Source organism: Coenobita brevimanus, chromosome 77 (assembly GCF_032717465.1).
Source record: "Coenobita brevimanus isolate Jiangsu-jjx chromosome 77, ASM3271746v2, whole genome shotgun sequence".
Lineage (NCBI taxonomy): Eukaryota > Metazoa > Arthropoda > Malacostraca > Decapoda > Coenobitidae > Coenobita > Coenobita brevimanus.
This window is the reverse complement of record NC_137030.1, coordinates 7879071-7899029: the sequence shown is the minus strand read 5'-3', so window position 1 is coordinate 7899029 and position 19959 is coordinate 7879071. Positions and strand designations below refer to the sequence as shown.

The window sequence follows — 19959 nt, the reverse complement described above, 5'->3', positions numbered from 1 at the left end:
CAGCCATCTCCATAAATCAAGATCTATCTACAATCAGTGAATGGGGACAAAACAACCTTGTCTCTTTTAATGCTAGTAAAACTAAATATATACAGTTTAGTAATAGACAGATATTGCCAGATTCGTACATTACCTTCTGTGCTACTAATATACCCATCTCCAAAAGTATTGAAATTCTTGGTGTCTTACTTAACAGTGCCCTCAGCTGGACCTCTCATGTCAGATCACTTGCTAAAACCGCCTCAAAGAAACTTGGATTATTGTACAGAGTCCGTAACTTCTTCGCCGATGAGCAATTAGCTATAATTTATAAGAGTCATATGCGCTCTCAGCTTGAATATTGCTCACCCTTGTGGAATGGTTGTGGAGAGGTTGCATTAAGACAACTAGACAAAATTCAGAATAAAGCTGTTAGAATCATTAACAACCCTGCCATTACATATAAACTACCTCCCCTGCAAGTAAGAAGGAATGTTGCCTCCCTTGCATTATTTTACAGATATTTTTTTGGCAAATGCTCAGACGAAGTTGCGTCCATGGTGCCACCTCTCTATGCCTTCCCTCGTGCTACACGGGCATCTGGTAGCGCTCATGACTGGAATGTCACTCAACCATATTGTAGAACTTCTGCCTATCAGAATTCTTTCATTCCCCGAACTGCATCTCTCTGGAACTCGCTTCCCCAGAGTCGTTTTCCTCCAAATTTCAACCCACAACTGTTCAAGTCTAATTGTTACAGATATTTTATGAACAGAGGACACCAGTAATCTGGTGTATGGATTATTTTTTTTACCCATTTGTTTTTCCTTCCTCCGTTCTGTTATTTATGAAAAAATATATATATATATATATATATATATATATATATATATACTTTTATGTGTCCGACTCTGGGCAAAGGCTCCAGGGCCTATATCTCGAGGGCAGTAGCCTATCCCAAGGCCCAGTAGTCCTCCTACCTCTCCACATGTCACCACTTCGGTGCTAACACCCACCGTCCATATTGAATACATGCTAGGACTGTCTCATACAGGACCGGTGTATTGGTATTAGCTGGAGTACTTCTATGACATGTCGGCGGGTCATCTGGTAGATCAGGAAAGTCTGCCCTTTATGAAATTCAAATCCTTAAACTGTTCCCTGCCCCAGCGGGGATTCGAACCTGGGTCCTTCAGGACTGCAGTCCGCCTCTCTACCGATTCAACCACCTCCCCCTTAATAGCACTCAGCAGTCTACCATCTGCATTATACATGTGCAAAACCTTCATACTCTTGGAAAGTACAGCCCTTGTGCTCTAAGTTACACTTTCCTCCCATTGAATTGTTGGCACAAAACCCTCTTCTGTTGCTGAATGCCTTAATTATCTTTTCCAGCCTTGTTCACTTGATGGTCGCTGTCTGCAGCTCAAATGCTGACAGCATTTCTGTGTAATGTGTTAACCCTGAATTCACCTTTAATCTCAAGTCTTCTCTGAGCTACGTCTTGGTTCTTAGCCCTCTACAATTGCTTGTTGATCTTTTCGCTGAGGTCTTGTTTAGTTTGTCTGTTTTGTGTCCTTTGTCCTTAGATCATTTTAGTCAGTCATCACATCAATTCTCTTTCAGTGTGGACAGCATAATGCTCCTTGAGGAAGGGTTTCAGATGACCAGCGTTGATCTGTCAGACAAGATGCTCAAGTATGCCCTCAAGACTCGCTGGAGGCGGAGGAAAGAGCCGGCCTTTGATAACTGGGGTGAGTAGGGGAGAGTACCTTACAGAGGTGGGGGGGTAGTAACACTTAACCCCTTAGCCTTGCCCTTTCAGTGGGGTTTATTCATGCTACCTTCTGTGATTATTTTCAGTTTAGGGGAGGCTTTGAACTTAAGAGATTAAATGCAGGCTTCATTATCCCATTCATGACATCAGAGCTTTTTTAAATTGAGTAAAATTGTCTAAATATATCAAGAATACATTTGAATTATATGTTATTGAAATGAAGGGATTAAATTTAAAAGATATGGTGGTACATTAGGGGTTGAGAGAGTTTGCTGAAGAGAAAGAGGATTTTTGTAAGTGTAAATTCACTTAAAAGTCTCCTCTTGTAGCATAATTGTTATGTGTTCAGAAACAAAGTGAAAACATTTATGGTCACAGAGGAGAGAGAAAGAGAAAGGGAGAGAGAAATAATATTCAGTACAAAAATGACATCCTGGCACTGAAGGGGTTGTTGTTGTTGGTGATGATGATGAGTAACCCTGGTCTGTGTGGCTGAGCAGACCTATCAACAACAGGCAAGCAGCTGCCCTGGTAGAGCCATCCTGTACAGTGAACCGATATTCCTTTACAGCTGATAATGTCTCGCCACAGTGAGATGCAGGGAAGAGTGTTGAGATTTGGGTCCTGGATGGACACTGTATTTGTGTTTCTCCACCCAGTTACAAAGGGCACCATAGTAGGCTCCACATCACCCGATTATTTGGTTATACGATTACTACCCAGCATTGTAAATGATTTCTTCTGTTACAGGAAGCTAATAGTCCTGTGACTCAGTGTAGAACCACCTGAAATGGAAAGAAGAGTAATAAAAAGTGACCTGAAGAATGGGAGAATAGGAAAAGAGGAGGGCAGACACAGAAAAAGAAGAATAAATGTGAAGGAAGTAGTACACAGCACTATATCGAGTGAGTGGATGATGGTTGCCACCACATCTCATCATGTCATTCATCTTTTGTAATTCATTTATTAATGTAACTGCTTTCTTCTTTTGTAACCGTATTTCCATGTTTGAGCTGGTTTGAGTCTGGTTTGATAATTGTACTGATATAAAAGAATGGAGGAGAGAGGAATGAGAGAGACGGTGATGACGAGATATTAACCCGTGGGTTGCGCAATTACAGTACCTTTTTTTTTTATCTCACACCCTGGTACGCAAAATTATTTTTGTTTTGTTTTGTCTATTATAAACTTGAAGATAAACATCCAGGGCATCATCTATCTATCTATCTATCTATCTATAGCCCGACGCCCTAATCCCGCAAAGGGTGGCCGCAGACAAAACGCCTCCAAGTCACTCTGTCACCCACCATTTGACTCCCCTCCCCCCAACTCACCCCCCCCTCCCTCATATACCTCTCAACTCCATCCCTCCACCTCATCCTCAGTCTACCCCTCCCTCTCCCTCCCTCCACCTCACCTACATACACCCTCTTAGTCAGTCTTTCATTCTCCATCCTCTCCACATGTCCAAACCACCTCAGTGTATTTCTCCTAATCTTTTCAACCACATCCACATCTACCCCACAACGTTCCTTCACTTCTTCATTCGTCAACCTGTCCCTCCATGTCACTCCACATGCTCCTCTCAAGTAACTCATTTCCACTGCTCTCACTCTTGACTTGTTCCCCTCTTGCAAGGTCCACGCCTCGCTTCCATACGTCAGGGTAGGGATCACAATACCATCATGCAGTGACTTCTTAACTTCCATACTCACCTCCCTATTTCTCATCACTGCTTTCAGTGTGCCAACAACCTTCCTTCCCTGCTGTACCCTTTCACGTACTTCATCCCCCAAAGTTCCATCCTTACTCATCACACTACCCAAGTACTTGAATGCACTCACATTCTCCATATCCTCACCATCCAATCTCACTGCACACTCTATGACTTCATTCCTCTCAAACACCATCATCTGGTGAAAAAAAAAAATCTCACTCCCTCTCTGACTCTCTCCGTCTTTGCCTAACGCCATGCGTAAGCTTGCGTAGGGGTGAAGTAGTGAAGAAATGGAAAAAAAAAAAAAATAGTTTTTGTTTATTATAAGCGTGAAGATGGACATCCGGGGCATCATCTGGTGGGAGAAAAAAAAAATCTCTCTCTTTCCGTCTTCGCGTAACGCCATGCGTAAATTTGCCTAAGGGTGGAGTACAGCAGTGAGCAGTGATGCATGGCCACTGGAAGGTTAGCACAGCCTGAGCTGTGGCTTGCAACGTGGTGCTTCCCAGCTTGAGCTCGGGCTCACAGTCCACGGGTTAAATAAAATGGAGATGATGAACAGTTAGAGAAAGCAGTTAGGATCCTAGATGGTGAATAATTGAAGATAGATATTAACCATTTGTTCACCCAGTTTCCATAAGGGCAAAGTGGAAGTTATTTTTTCTTTGCAGTTATTGAGGAGGCCAACTGGCTGACGCTGCCGAGCGACATAGAGGGTGCTGGGACATTTGATGCAGTGGTGTGTCTTGGCAACTCCTTTGCTCACTTACCCGACATCTCTGGCGATCAGTCTGAGCACAGGTAAGACAGAGGGGATAGGTATAAATAGTAGAAGGTAGAGTAGGTAGAGGTATATTGGGGCAGGGATAGATATGGCAGGACAGGCTGGAGCAGGGTAGGGCGAGATATGGCCAGGAGGAATTGGAAAAGGTAAGTAAATGTCAGAGGGAGGATATGCAATGGTAGAGTAGAGAAGGGTGGGGTAGGGCAGAGAGTTGGTGGGGGACTGGTGACGTGAAGGTGATTTGTTTGTTGCCACCCCGTACGAAATGAAGGCATCTGGCAATAGATAGATGAATAGCTTTCTGTCACATCTACATCCACACCACAATGCTCCTTCACCTCCTCATTTGTCAGAGTGTTTCTTCATGTAAATCCATATGCTCCTCTTTTATAATGCAGTCACTCTTGCTCTGTGGCCTTCCAACAACGTCCAGGTTTGCTTTAATATGTTAGAATTGGTATCACAATACTATCATGCAGTGACTTTTCTGCTTCCAAGATCCCTTCTGTACTTCTTATCACTGCTTTCAAAGAACCAGAAACCTTTTTTCCCAGTTGTACCCTTTCAAGCACTTCATCTTCCAAATTCCATCCTTACTCATCACACTACCCAAGTACTTTAATGCACTTACATTTTCCATTTCCTCATCATCCAACCTTACTGTACATTCAGTGACTTCATTTCTCTCAAAGATCATAACTTTACTCTTCCCTACATTCACCTTTAGATTCTGTTTCTCACACACTCTCCCAAACTCATTCACCAAGCCTTGCAGTTCCCTTTCATCTTTACTTAACAACACAGTATCATCTGCAAACAACAGCACAGGAAGTTTCCAAACACTGTTCCCCCTCATTAGGGCTGCTCCAACATCTACTGCCCTACCTTTTATCTCTTTTATAACCCCATCCATATACAGATTGAACAGCCATAGAGACCTAACACATCCCTGTTTTAATCCAGCATTCAGAGAGAAAAATTCACTCAGTTCACCATCCACATGCACTGCAGCGTTAGCACCCTCATACATAATCTTCACGACTTTCAACAGCATCCCATTTACTCCAAATATTCTTAATATTTTCCACATTCCTTGTCTGTCTACTCTGTCATATTCTTTCTTCAAATCCGTGAAGGTCGCATACAACTTCCTTCCCTTCTCTAGAAACTTTCCACTAAAGACCTAAGGATGAGTATATGATCTACACAACCTTTTCCCTTCCAAAAACCTCCCTGTTCTTCAACTACTTCCACCGTTGTTTCTCTAACTCTGTCAGTAAGTATCTTACCATATACTTTTCCTATTACACTAAGGAGATAGATGCCCATATGATTACCACACACTTCATTTTCCCCGTTTCCTTTGTACAGGGGAATAATTATACATGACTTCCAATCCTCCGGGACTCTACCTTCCTCCCAGGCCATTCTGCACATCTTCCATATCCATTCAACTACTATCTCTCTTCCATGCTTCAGCATTTCACCACACACTCCATCAGTTCCTGGGGTTTTCCCCATTTGACTTTCTTCATTGCTCTCACTACTTCCATCTTACTGATCTCTTCCTCCCATCTCACCTCCCCCCTTCTCCCAGCCATTCCCCAGCCACTTATACTTGCATTACTTTCATTCTCTGTGTTTAACAGTTCATGAAATGTTCTCTCCATCTGCTCACTTTTTTTTGCCCTTTTCGCTATCAATCTACCATTTTTCTCTTTCAGTCCCATACTAACTTCTTTATCACCATGTCTTACTCTCTTTACCACCTTCCAGAACATTTTCTTACATTCCCTCCTCTTTACACCCAGATTCCATCCAAATTCCTCATCCACTTTCTTCTTACTCTCTCCTACTAGTCTTTTCACCTCTCTCCTCCTCTCTGTATATAACTGTCTCTTCCGTGTCTCAACTTCCTCTGCCTCTGCATCCATCCCATCTTCTTACTATGTGCCTATATGATTTGTTCTTTTGAACCACAGCTTGTCTCACCTCTTCATACCACCATGCTGTTCCCTGCAACCCCTTTTGTCTTCTCTTCACCCCTCACACCATCTCACATGCTGCACAGATTTCTTCTGTGAATATCTTGCATGCACCGTCCACCTCCCCCATCTCCATCAGATCATATTTGCCCAGTTGCTCCTCCACTTCTCTCTTATATTCTGCCTTTTTCCATCCTCTAGCAACCTTTCTACCCTCCTTGTATGAACTACTTCCTGCTGTCCTTCTCTCCATCATTTCATCCATTGCATTTGTACCCTGAGTTTCACCACCACCAAGTGGTGGTCAGAAAGTTTACAACCCCAGCCTCTGTATGCTCTTGCATCGATTACACACCTTCTCACTCCCTCATTCACACACGCATAATCATTCATTGCCTTCCGTTCATTAAGTTCATCACCTACCTTTCTCATTACTCGCCATGTATACCTCTGGATCATTTCCTGCCAAACAGTGTCCACTAGAGCACTGCCATTCTCATCCACTTCTCCAGGCACACCCCACTCACCAACTACTCCATACAAACAGTGTGTGGAAAGTTAAACTTTCAACCTGATGCTGGAGCTGTCACGTCTCTGTGCATCTCTGAACAGATGTATTTACCTATTTGTATTTACCTATTTGTAGTATACAGGAATTGAGCAATGCTCGGTTGTCCTGTCTCCATATCCACATCTATCAAGTCTACCTTTACACACATGAATGTTTTTCTCATGCACCACCTCTTTGTCTAAGTCGTTCCAAATATTTAAGTATTTACCTAATATACCTAATTGTGATATACACGGAATGTACTATGCTCGTGGGTTTCCATCGCTGTTTCTCAATAAGTCAAATTTAGCTTTAAACTCGTTTAAGTTTTTTGACTGGACGATCTCTTTGTCCAGGCTATTCCGTAAGTCTATACTTTTGTAAGGAAAGCTATATTTCTTGATATCCTTCAAGCAGCTTGACTTTTTCAATTTCATTCTGTGTCCTCTTGTTGCTCTGTTATCCCATACAAACAGATGATCTTTGTCAATTTTATCTACTCCCACCATGGTCCTGAACACTGCAATCATGTCTCCCCTCTTTCTCCTTTCCTCTAAGGAAGGCAAATCCAGTTTTTCCAGCCTCTCTCTGTATGACAGATCTGTCAGACTGGGGACCATCTTGGTTGCTGTTCTTTGTATTCTCTGAATCTTGTTTATATCTTTCTTTTTGTGTGGGGACCACACTACCGCTGCATATTCTAACCTGGGGCAGATCATGGCCACTATCAATTTTTTCATCATCTCCTCATCCATATAATGAAATGCTACTCTTATGTTAGTCAGGAGTTTATAAGTCTCTCCAACTATCTTGTTAATGTGCTTTTCTGGTGACAAACTATCTTGGACCAGCACTCCCAAATCTTTCTCTTCTCTCCTTTTTGTGATTAATTCATTACCCAACAAATAATTCAGTGATGATCTCCTGGTACTTTTACCCATTTCCAATATTTTACATTTCTTTACATTAAATTTCATTTCCCACGTCCGGCTCCAATCGTGTATCCTATCCAAATCCTCCTGCAGTATTTTACAATCCTCCTCAACCTCTACCTTCCTCAAGATCTTTACATCATCAGCAAACAGACTTGCATAACTGTTCACTCCATCTACAATATCATTTATGTAAATCAGGAACATTACTGGCGCCAACACCGAGCCTTGAGGGACTCCACTTGTTTCTTCCCTCCATCCAGACATCCTATCCTTTATTACTGTCCTCATTTGTCTGTCTCTCAAAAAGTCTCTCATCCATTCCAGAAGTTTCCCCTTCAGTCCTCCTATGTATTCTAGTTTCCACATTAGTCTCTTATGAGGTACCTTGTCAAAGGCCTTCTCTAAGTCTAAGTACACACAATCCACCCGACCATCTCTCTCCTGTACCACATCAATCACTCTTGAGTAAAAACTCAACAAGTTAGAAACACATGACCTTCCACTTCTGAATCCAAACTGACATTCAGCCAAAATATTCATCTGTTCCAGATATTTTATCCATCTGTCTTTCAGGATTCTCTCACACAATTTTGCAACCATGCTGGTTAGAGACACTGGTCTATAATTCAGGGGTTCTTCCCTGTTTCCTCCCTTGTAAATTGGTACCACATTTGCTCTCTTCCATTCTTGTGGCACTTTCCCCTCTTCCAGTGAGCATACTGTTAAACTGTGGATTTTATCTGCCAGTTGTTCTCTGCATTCCTTCTGTACCCAGTTAGAAATTCCATCAGGTCCTGGGGCTTTCCTTACATCTTGAGTTTCCAGTAATTTATACACTTCCTGTACCTCCACTTTTATATCTTTTATCACCGGAACATTTCTAATCACTCCCTCCCCATCCACAAGCTCCTTTTCTTTAGTGAAAACTGACTAGAAACGTTTGTTCATTATTTCTGCTTGCATTGCCGCGTCCTTAAAGACCTCCCCTTCTACTTTCAGTTTGATGATTCCTTCCTTTTGTTTCAGTTTGCCATTAACAAATCTATAAAACAGTTTGGGTTCATCCTAGCATTTGTCTATTATACCTTTTTCAAAATTCCTTTCTTCTTCTCTACGTATTCTTGTGTATTCATTTCTTGTTCTTTTATATTCTTCCTTTGTTCTGTTGTTACCTCTCTTTTTCCAGTTGTTCCATTCCTTATCTCTCTCTTTTTTTGCTGTCATACACCTTCTATTAAACCACTCCTTTTTCCTGTTTTCTTTCCCTCTTACTCTTGGTACAAATTTTTCCACTCCCAAATTATAGAGGTCTAGAAAGATATCCCACTTCTTCTGTATCTCTCTTGTTTCTCTGAATTTTCTCCAATCCGCATTTTCAAAAAAGTTTCTCAATCCTGTAAAATTTGCTTTCCCAAAGTTGTATCTTCCCTGTCTATGAAGCTCGTCTCTTGACAGCGTTCCCTATTAACATCTGGAACTCAATGACCACATGATCACTTTTTCCTAAAGGACAGAGGTATTTCAATGATTCTATTACATCGGGTTCTTTGGTGAACAGTAAATCTAACCTTGCTGGTGTGTCCTCACCTCGAAACCGTGTCTCTTCTTTGACCCATTGCGTCATCACATTATTCATTATTATATTTAATAACATAGTGCCCCACGAATCCTTGCCGCCTCCCAAGTACCATTCCTCCCAGTTCACCTCTTTACAGTTAAAGTCACCCACCAAAAGTATATTATTGCTTTTCTCAATTATTTTTTGCAAATAGCTAGCCATATCAGACAACAGCTCATGTTATTCGTCATCCTTCCATGCTTTCATCTTTGGAGGAACATGCACTACTGACATATCTCTCTTAACATTCTCTCCAGTTTCTAATTTCATATATATCACTTCAGCCCTGCCTTCTCCCATTTCTACAGTATCTACATTTATGTTGTTCTTCACTGTTATCATCACTTCTCCTCCCTTTTTTTCTTTTCTGTCTTTTCTCCACAGTTTGTATTTACCATCTCCCAAATGAACATCAATATCTACTCTTAATTTGGTCTCTACAAAGCACATGACATCAGGTTCATGTTCTCTCAAGAAATCGTTAATTTCAATCCTTGTCGATATGAAACCATCAGCATTAGTATATATCACCTTCAAATTATTTTTGACATTTTTAATACCCTCTTCTCTCCTACTCTCTGTCCGTACCACTTCCTCAACTTCTGATCTTTCCCAGCCATCCCCCTTAGTTCCTTCACTTCTATTTGCTTAAATACCACTTCCTTACTTTCATATCCATTACTCTCCAAAAAAAAGTATTACATTCTTCCTCTGTCCTCTTATCATTTTTTTCCTTTACTTCTTCCTTTAATGATTTTAAAACTTATCTTTCTTCTTCTTTCAGATCTTTTCTTATTATAATATTTTCCATCCCCTCCTCTTTACTTAATTTCCAGGTCACTTTAAGTATCCCATTTATTACACTTTCTGATGTAAACTTGACTCTCATTGGTCTTGTTTCCCCTTTCTTATAAGGCCCTATCCTCCTTACTTCCTCAATTTCTTTTACCCACTTGTCTCCTTCGGGGTCAGTCTTGCCTAATATTCCTCTCACCAGGTTCGTGTCTCTCTCGAATCTTATGAACCTAACCTTTTCTTCCTCTTCCCTGTTTCCAAATACTACCACACATCTGTTCCATTCTACAGTTTCTCTCACTATTTTCTCTTTTTTCTTCAGTATTTTCACTACATTTTCTTCCATTTTTTTCTTGTTCATTTCCCTTTCTTCCTGGATGATCTCTCTTAAGCTAACCACTTCTTTCTGTTCTTCTTCTACGTGTGCCCACTTTGCCTTATATTCTTCTACTACACTACTCACCTTCTCCGTTTTATTAGTACTCTCTTCTAGTTTCCTCCTCAATTCGACATTTTCACGCTTCAAATTTCTAATCTCTTCATTCGCTAGTTCATTGGACTGGATTAGACTCTGTATAGTAGTATCCGTATTTTCAGACACATCCTTTATCACTAGATTCTCTACTTTCTTTTCAAGTTCACTAATCCTCATAATTAATGTTTTAACCAGGTCCATGACATTGGTATTTGTATCAAATCCTTGAAATTCGAGTCCCTCATTGTTTACATTTTTGGCCATGTTTGATGTGGTTCCACAGGTTTGTGTGTTAATTTGGAGGATGGTCATGTAGATTGGGATGATGACGATTTTTTGCATTCCCTTTCAGGTTAGCATTGAGTAATTTTGCTCAGATGGTGAAGCCTGGTGGAATGTTAATGATTGACCACCGTAACTACGACTACATCATCGACACTGGCTCTGCCCCACCACACAACATCTACTACAATGTGAGTACTCTGGGGTTGGTTCTTTTCACTTTTGCTTTTTTTGTGTGTGTTTTTTTTTATGAGGTTTGTGTGAAAAAGAGGTGGCATGATGATGATGATGATGATGATGGTTGGCCTCACCCCATGTTATGTGTAGAATTAGAAAAATGATGATGGTGATGGTGGAGGTGAATTTAATTTACCTAGTTCTTTTTGTGGGAAGGTACTGGAGATGGATGCCTTCATATGGTGGCACAGATATAACCAAGCAGCTCATCTGCATGGTTATACCATGTTCCTCCCCCCCCCCCCTTATTCCACTGGAAAAAAGAGGAAAGTGAACTGCAGGAGGAGAGCAGCTTCAGCCTGCAGTCCACTGGGTTTACAGGTCAGATGTACCTTGGGCCACAGCTACTACTTTAAGAAAAGAAAATTGTCAGCTGAACAAAATTGTCTGGTGCTTGCTGACAGTTATGATGATATTTTTTATTTTTCATTCTCACTAGATTACTGTATTTTGTTAGTGTGATGATTGTCATTTTTCTAGTGTATTTAGTAAACTGTTATATTATGATAATGTTGATAGGTCTATTGTACAGTAAGCTAAATTATTTCAGGGAGACCTAAGGAGTATTAGGCTGGACTCACAGTCTGACATTAATATACAAACATGCTGTCACTGATGTGGCATATGAATCTCCCAAGGATTGGGTCAGACACCCTCAAAGCCAATTCGGTGACTGTTTTGAAACCAGTTATGCCAGAACTGGTGCCATTTACTCGACATAAACAGAAAACCATTTTTATGAATTGTGTGTATGGATTAATGATTGATTGATTGCAAATGAGAATGAATGTGAGTGCAAGGGAGAGTGATTTTGGTGGTATAATGTATCACAGGCAGACAATTTGGCGTCCTTCATGTTGGTAATTCAACCTCCATCCATCCATCCATCCATTCATTGCCAGACGCCATAATCCTGTAAGGGGTGGCCATTTGACTTTGAGTTATTTGTTTTATGGGGAGGGGCACTAACTCTCCACCAACCCACTTGTTGACACATAGGGAACACGTATGGGTTGGTTATGTGGTTACTACCCAGCGTTGTAAATGGTTTCTTGGCCTACAGGAAACTATTAGGCTTGTCACTCAATGTAAAGCCACCTGTAAAGGAAAGAAAAGCAATAAGAAGTGACAGAAAAGATGGGAGAAATAGGAGAGAGGAAGGCAGGCACAAAATAAAAAAAAAATTATAAAGGCTAAGGAAGAAGTAGGTAGCACATCAAGTGAGTGGATGATGGTCGCCACCACCTACCTCACTAATTCAACCTCAGGTGGATAATTCATCATGGTGCTGATCCATTTCCATTCCTGATTTATCAGTTGCCACGGGCCACACCAATCTCTTCTCACCAAGTGCCCATACACTGGCGGTGGGTCCTGTCAGTACTGTACCTCTGTTTTATCATTACAGTATACAAACGGTATCTGAAACAGCAAGCAGAGAGAGAGAGGTGGGAGGAGAGAAAGAAGGGGGGGGGGGGAATAATTTGCAAGGAATGATAACCATACTGATGTATGCAGTTTAAAGCCTTATGCCACTGTTATTGTTTTCGTTTTCGTTTTCGTTTTTAAAGGCTCCAACATGCTTGCATGTGTCAATCTTGGTCACCTAATGGCGGCTCTCCACGCTGCACGATCCATTACAGCCTCTCTGTTCAGTCCCTTAACCCTAAGGTCACACTTAATGACCTCGTCCCATGTCTTTCTTGGTCTACCCCTCATAACCCCACCCCCAATATTAACACTTCTCACATTCCTCACCCAATTATCATCCCCCATCCTCTCCACATGTCATAGAATGTACTCACACTGATGAAGAGCCTCATATTTGTCTGGTATCACCATATCAGTGCTTTGTAAATACTGTGTATCTCTCCATTTACTGCTTCTCACCCACAGTCATCTACCCTTTCACTTTGCCTTCCATCCCCCCCTCCAGCCATCCCTCTTCATATCTTTCCCTCTATATTCATCTGTGATCAGCTTTGGAAATGCTACAGCTCATCTGCATTGTTTTTCTAAACTCATGCATTGTGTCCTCTTCTGACTGGTAGGTGGGGGCACCCATCATCCACGCACTTAGTGTAGCGGTACTCCATTTTAGGGTAACTCTACATTTGGTGGCAAGCCAAATGATTTCTTGTAAACCAGGAAATAATTTACAGTGCTGGGTAGTAACCTTATAACCAACAACACGCTTCCTGCGTGTCAACAAGTGGGTTAGCGGAGGGTTAGTGCCCCTCCCTGGAGAACAGCAAACTATAAATACAAACAAAAAGCCTCGGACCGGGACTGACCAACAGGTGACGACTAAGGACTGAATAAAGGACATGGTATGGATTGCAGCATGGAATGTAAGGGGTGCGAATGATGAAGTGAAAGAGAGAGAGAGAGAGTGTTCAAGTGCTTGAGGGCACAAAAGTGGACATATGTGGATTAACTGAGACTAAAAGAAGAGGTGAGAGTGTGAGAGAGTGGGAGTATGGATGGGGTATATGCATAAGAGTAGGTGACAGTGAGAGGGCAAAAGAGGTTGTGTGCAAGAGATGGAAGGAGACTATAAGAGGGTATGGATCAGTTGGTTCAAGGATTGTGTGGGTAAGACTGAAAGTGGGAATACAAATGTGGGCAGTTGTTTGTGTGTATGTTCCAACACAAGATGGTGCAAGCAGAGCAACAGAAGAGTTCTTGGCAAATGTGGAAGCATGCATGAGAGTGTTTTTGATTGGAGATATGAATGGAAAAGTAGGGAATGTGAAGGGGGATGGAGTAGTTGGTGAGTAGGGTGTGCCAGCAGAAAAGGATGAGAATGGCAGTGCTCTAGTGGACGTTTGTGCGAGGAGGGGATTGATGATAGCCAGTATCCTCTTTAGGAACAAAATGAGGCATAGGTGTATGTTGCGAGTGATGAGAAGAGTGGATGGTGAACCTAATGAACAGAAGGCAGTGATTCATTATGTGTTTGTGGATGACAGAATGAGAAGATATGTAATGGATGCAAGAGCATGCATAGCTTGAGGTGGTGGACTTTCTGATCACCACTTGGTGGTGGTGAAAGTCAAGGTTGAAGTGCATTGGAGGAATAGAAGGGAAAGACAGGAGGAAGTAGTCCATGTAAGGAGGGTAGAATAGTTGCAAGAGGATGGAAAAAAGGCAGAATATTAGATAGAAGTGGAGGAGCGATTGAGTTAAATTGATGTGGAGCAGGTGGGGGGTTGTGGAAGGTGTGTGCAAGATATTGACAGAAGAAATCTGTGCAGCATATGAGGTGGTGAGTGGGGTGAAGAGAAGACAGAAGGGGGTGTGAGCAACAGCATGGTGGAATGAAGAGGTGAGGTAAGCTGTGGCACAAAAGTAGAAAGCATATAGTGAGGGGATGGGAAGCAGAGGAGGAAGTTGAGAGACAAAAGAGAGAGTTATATGTAGAGAGGAAGAGAGAGGTGAAAAGATTATTAAGAGGGAGTGAGAGGAGAGTGGATGAGGAATGTGGAAGGAATTTGAGTGTAAAGTGGAGGGAATGTAAGAAAATGTTCTGGAAGGAGGTAAAGAGAATTAGACAGGATGATAAAGAGTTTAGTAGGGGAGTGAAAGATAAAAATGGTAGATTGCTAGTGGAGAAGGGAGAAAAAGTGAGCAGATGGAGAGACCACTTTAAGGAACTGTTAAACATAAAACACCAACATTTCATAACTTCACCACCATTCGACAAGACTGGGCCGATGGCTGTGGCGGTGGACTCATCACCCTGGTACACAAATCCATCAACTATGCAGATACCAGTGCACACACAAAGTCACTTCTTCCCCCACATGACTCCACAACAGAAATACAGTTAAAATACGCACTGGTAACACTTCACACATAACAATCGCTAACACATACATTTCCCCCCAGTCATCCCCCACAGTACCACACAGTTACTCTCCACACATACTCCACATTACCAACATACCCAACATCATCCTGGGTGGTGATTTCAACACCAAGTCTTTGACCTGGCATGTCAACAACCCTGACACAGACAGAGAGCTGGTACTACAATCCCAGACAGATCATCTTTTCTTACTGAACAATCCAGACCAACATACCCATATCCCACACCAAGCCCTCTTCCTCCCATCATCTCCAGACATCATCTTCTGCTCCCCAAACTTTGCCCCCACTACATCATGGAGAGTGGTCAAAACCTTAGGTTCTGATCACCTCCCAATCATCATCACTATCAAAACCAGAATCACCCCAGCTTGCCACAAAAACGCATTCACTAATTATAAGAGAACCAACTGGGAGGCCTTTGTAACTGAAACAGAACAGCATTTCGAAACACTAAACAGTACACCCATCACAAACATCAACACCGCTGTGCACACTTTCAATACTATCTATCTATCTATCTATAGCCCGACGCCCTAATCCCGCAAAGGGTGGCCGCAGACAAAACGCCTCCAAGTCACTCTGTCACCCACCATTTGACTCCCCTCCCCCCAAGTCACCCCCCCCCTCCCTCATATACCTCTCAACTCCATCCCTCCACCTCATCCTCGGTCTACCCCTCCCTCTCCCTCCCTCCACCTCACCTACATACACCCTCTTAGTCAGTCTTTCATTCTCCATCCTCTCCACATGTCCAAACCACCTCAGTGTATTTCTCCTAATCTTTTCAACCACATCCACATCTACCCCACAACGTTCCTTCACTTCTTCATTCGTCAACCTGTCCCTCCACGTCACTCCACATGCTCCTCTCAAGTAACTCATTTCCACTGCTCTCACTCTTGACTTGTTCCCCTCTTGCAAGGTCCACGCCTCGCTTCCATACGTCAGGGTAGGGATCACAATACCATCATGCAGTGACTTCTTAACTTCCATACTCACCTCCCTATTTCTCATCACTGCTTTCAGTGTGCCAACAACCTTCCTTCCCTGCTGTACCCTTTCACGTACTTCATCCCCCAAAGTTCCATCCTTACTCATCACACTACCCAAGTACTTGAATGCACTCACATTCTCCATATCCTCACCATCCAACCTCACTGCACACTCTGTGACTTCATTCCTCTCAAACACCATAACTTTACTTTTGTTTACATTAACTTTCAGCTTCCTCCTCCTACACACTGTCCCAAATTCATTCACCAAACCTTGCAACTCCCATTCATCTTCACTCAACAATACTGTATCATCAGCAAACAGCAACACCAGAAGCTTCCAAATCTCACCCTCATTCATTAGGGCCACCCCCACATCCACTGCCCTACCATGTACCTCCTTTACAACCCCATCCATATATATATTAAACAGCCATGGAGACATTACACACCCCTGTTTCAGTCCCACATTGAGATCAAAGAACTCACTCAGCTCACCATCCACTCGCACCGTAGCCCTAGCTCCCTCGTACATACTCTTCACAGCACTCAACAATTTCCCCTCCACTCCATATATTCTTAATACCTTCCACATACCTTTCCTATCTATTCTGTCATAAGCTTTCTCCAAGTCCATGAAGGCAGCGTACACTTTCCTTCCCTTCTCTAGATACTTCTCCACTAAACATCTTAGAACAAATATCTGATCTACACACCCTTTTCCCTTCCTAAATCCCCCTTGTTCTTCTCCAACTAGCTCCTCTGTCATATGCCTAACCCTATCAATGAGTATTCTACCATATATTTTACCAGTCACACTAAGAAGGCAAATTCCCCTATGGTTACCACATACTTCTCTCTCCCCTTTTCCTTTGTACAGAGGAACAATTATACCTGATTTCCAGTCCTCTGGAACCCTTCCCTCTTCCCAAGCCAATCTACACAACTTCCATATCCACTCCACAACAATCTCACCCCCATACCTAAGCATTTCACCACACACTCCATCAATTCCTGGGGCCTTTCCCAGCTTAATCTTCTTCATCGCTTCCACTACTTCCGACCTACTGATCTCTTCCTTCCTCCTCTCATCTCTTCTTCTCCCAGCCATTCCCCAACCACTTATACTCACACTGCTCTCACTCTCTACATTCAACAAATCCTCAAAGTGCTCCTTCCATCTCCTCAATTTCTCTCTCTTCTCCACCAACAATCTATTATTCCTATCTTTCACTCCCCTACTATTTCCCCTTTCACACTGCCTTACTTTCTTTACCTCCTTCCAAAACAATTTCTTACTCTCCCTCCATTTCACACTCAGATTCCTCCCAAACTCTTCATCCACTTTCTTCTTACTCTCCTTCACCAGTCTCTTAACCTCCCTTCTCCTCCTCACATATACCTCTCTCTTCTCTCTCTCATCTTCTCCCCTACCTCTACTCGCCAACCATTCACCATATGCCTTCTTCTTTTGTTCCACAGCTCGTTTCACCTCATCATTCCACCATGCTGTCCCTTGCACACCCTTGCATCTCCTCCTCACTCCACAAACCGCCTCGCACGCTGCGCTTATCTCTTCCGTGAATATCTTACATACGTCTTCCACCCCTTCCATCTGCTCTAGCTCATACCTTCCCAATCTTTCTTCCACTATGCTCTTATACTCTGTCCTCTTCTCACTATCTTGCAATTTCTCCACTCTTCTCACAGGAGCTGCTTCCTCCTGTCTTCCCCTTCGTCTCCTCAACCACTTTCTTTGCAGCTCTACCTTGGCCATCACTAAGTGATGGTCCGAGACTCCATTCCCCCACCCTCTCCACACCCTTGCATCCAACACTTGTCTTCTCATTCGCTCATCCACACACACGTAGTCTATCATTGCCTTTCGTTCAACAAGTTCACCATCCATCCTCCTCATTACTCTCCATGTATACCGGTGGATCATCTTATGACGAAAGTAGGTGTCGGCTATTGCCAACCCCTTACCAGCACAGATGTCCACCAGAGCACTACCATTCCCATCTACTTCAGCTGGCACACCCCACTGACCAACCACTCCATCCACTCGTACTTTCAATACAATTATACAAAATGCAGACAAAAGACACATCCCTAGAGGCAACAGAAAGAGACACAACCCCAACTTTACACCAGAAATTCAAGGCCTCATCAGACAACGGGACACACTGCGACACTCCCCAACATCCCATACACAAGACACCATACAACAAATACAAGAACTCAACATAAAAAAAATAAAAAATAAAATATCAGAACAGCAAACACTAAACTGGAAAAATTACCTCCAAACACTTGACCACAAAACAAACATCAGGAAACTACAAAACACTAAACAGCATCACACTTTCCAACAGCAGCACCACACAATCACATGCTGCCATCAAAACAACAGACACCATACCATCAAACAAACAACAAGCAAACACTCTCATCAATCACTTTTCACAAGTCAGCCATCTAAACCCCCATCTAGAAGACTGAAGTATCATCCGACATAAGAGACAGTTCCCCACAGACCCAGACTACGCACCTTTCACTTACAACCAGACGAAGCACATCATTAACAACCTCAAGCACTCATCTGCCTGTGGACCAGACAACATAAGCAACATTCACCTTAAACACCTTGGACCACAAGGCATACAAGCACTCACCAACATATCAAACTACAGCTACTCACACAACATAATACCCAGCATCTGGAAGCATGGCATTATCATCACTATCCCTAAACCCAACGAAGACCCCACGTTACCCTTCTCACACCACCCCATCACACTCCTCTGCACCCCCTCTAAAGTCACTGAACGACTTGTACTACAACTAGTCACACCTCACATTCCCCTAGCCCAGTCACAACATGGCTTTATGTCACTACACTCCACAAACACCCTTCTTACAGACCTTACACAGAGAGTTTTTGATGGCATGAATTCAGCTAGGCCACCACACAGAACACTCCTAATCACACTAGACATTAGCAAAGCTTTTGATGCCATCCCCCGCCTCAACCTCACAAACAAAATACTCAACACAAACATGCATAATAACACAAAAAGATGGCTGGCAAACTACTTAGGCAGGTGTGCATACGTAACATTTGCCGGTCAGTCTTCTACCATCAGAAACTTCACAAATGGTATCTCCCAAGGATCTATTTTGTCCCCTACACTCTTTAACCTATACATGCATGACATACCCACACCCCACACACCACAGATACACATAGCCTCCTGTGCAGATGATATAACACTTACATGTATGCACCAAAAGACAAACACAGCTGCACACATCATTCAACCTTACCTCAACACACTACATGAATGGTTCACCACAAACAAGCTCAAAATAGCCCCAGCCAAATCTACAGTGACCCTTCTCACGAACTTGACAGCAGAACACAATCACATCCCACACCTCACCCTAAACAACACTCCCTTACCACACACACACACACACACACACACACACACACACACACACACACACACACACACACACACACACACACACACACACACACACACACACACACACACACACACACACACACACACACACACACACACACACACACACACACACACACACACACACACACACACACACACACACACACACACACACACACACACACACACACACACACACACACACACACACACACACACACACACACACACACACACACACACACACACACACACACACACACACACACACACACACACACACACACACACACACACACACACACACACACACACACACACACACACACACACACACACACACACACACACACACACACACACACACACACACACACACACACACACACACACACACACACACACACACACACACACACACACACACACACACACACACACACACACACACACACACACACACACACACACACACACACACACACAC

At 42.8% G+C, this 19959-nt stretch overlaps 1 protein-coding gene across 1 annotated transcript in view; it reads left to right on the top strand.

Moving 5' to 3' along the window:
• The window catches only part of Gnmt (Glycine N-methyltransferase), a 135887-nt gene that overhangs the window by 54993 nt on the left and 60935 nt on the right, over positions 1 to 19959 (top strand). The window contains exons 3-5 of the mRNA XM_080279220.1: positions 1606 to 1733; positions 4145 to 4274; positions 10968 to 11088. Coding sequence (XP_080135346.1) covers positions 1606 to 1733; positions 4145 to 4274; positions 10968 to 11088 — 379 coding nt within the window. The remainder of the gene's footprint in view (positions 1 to 1605; positions 1734 to 4144; positions 4275 to 10967; positions 11089 to 19959) is intronic.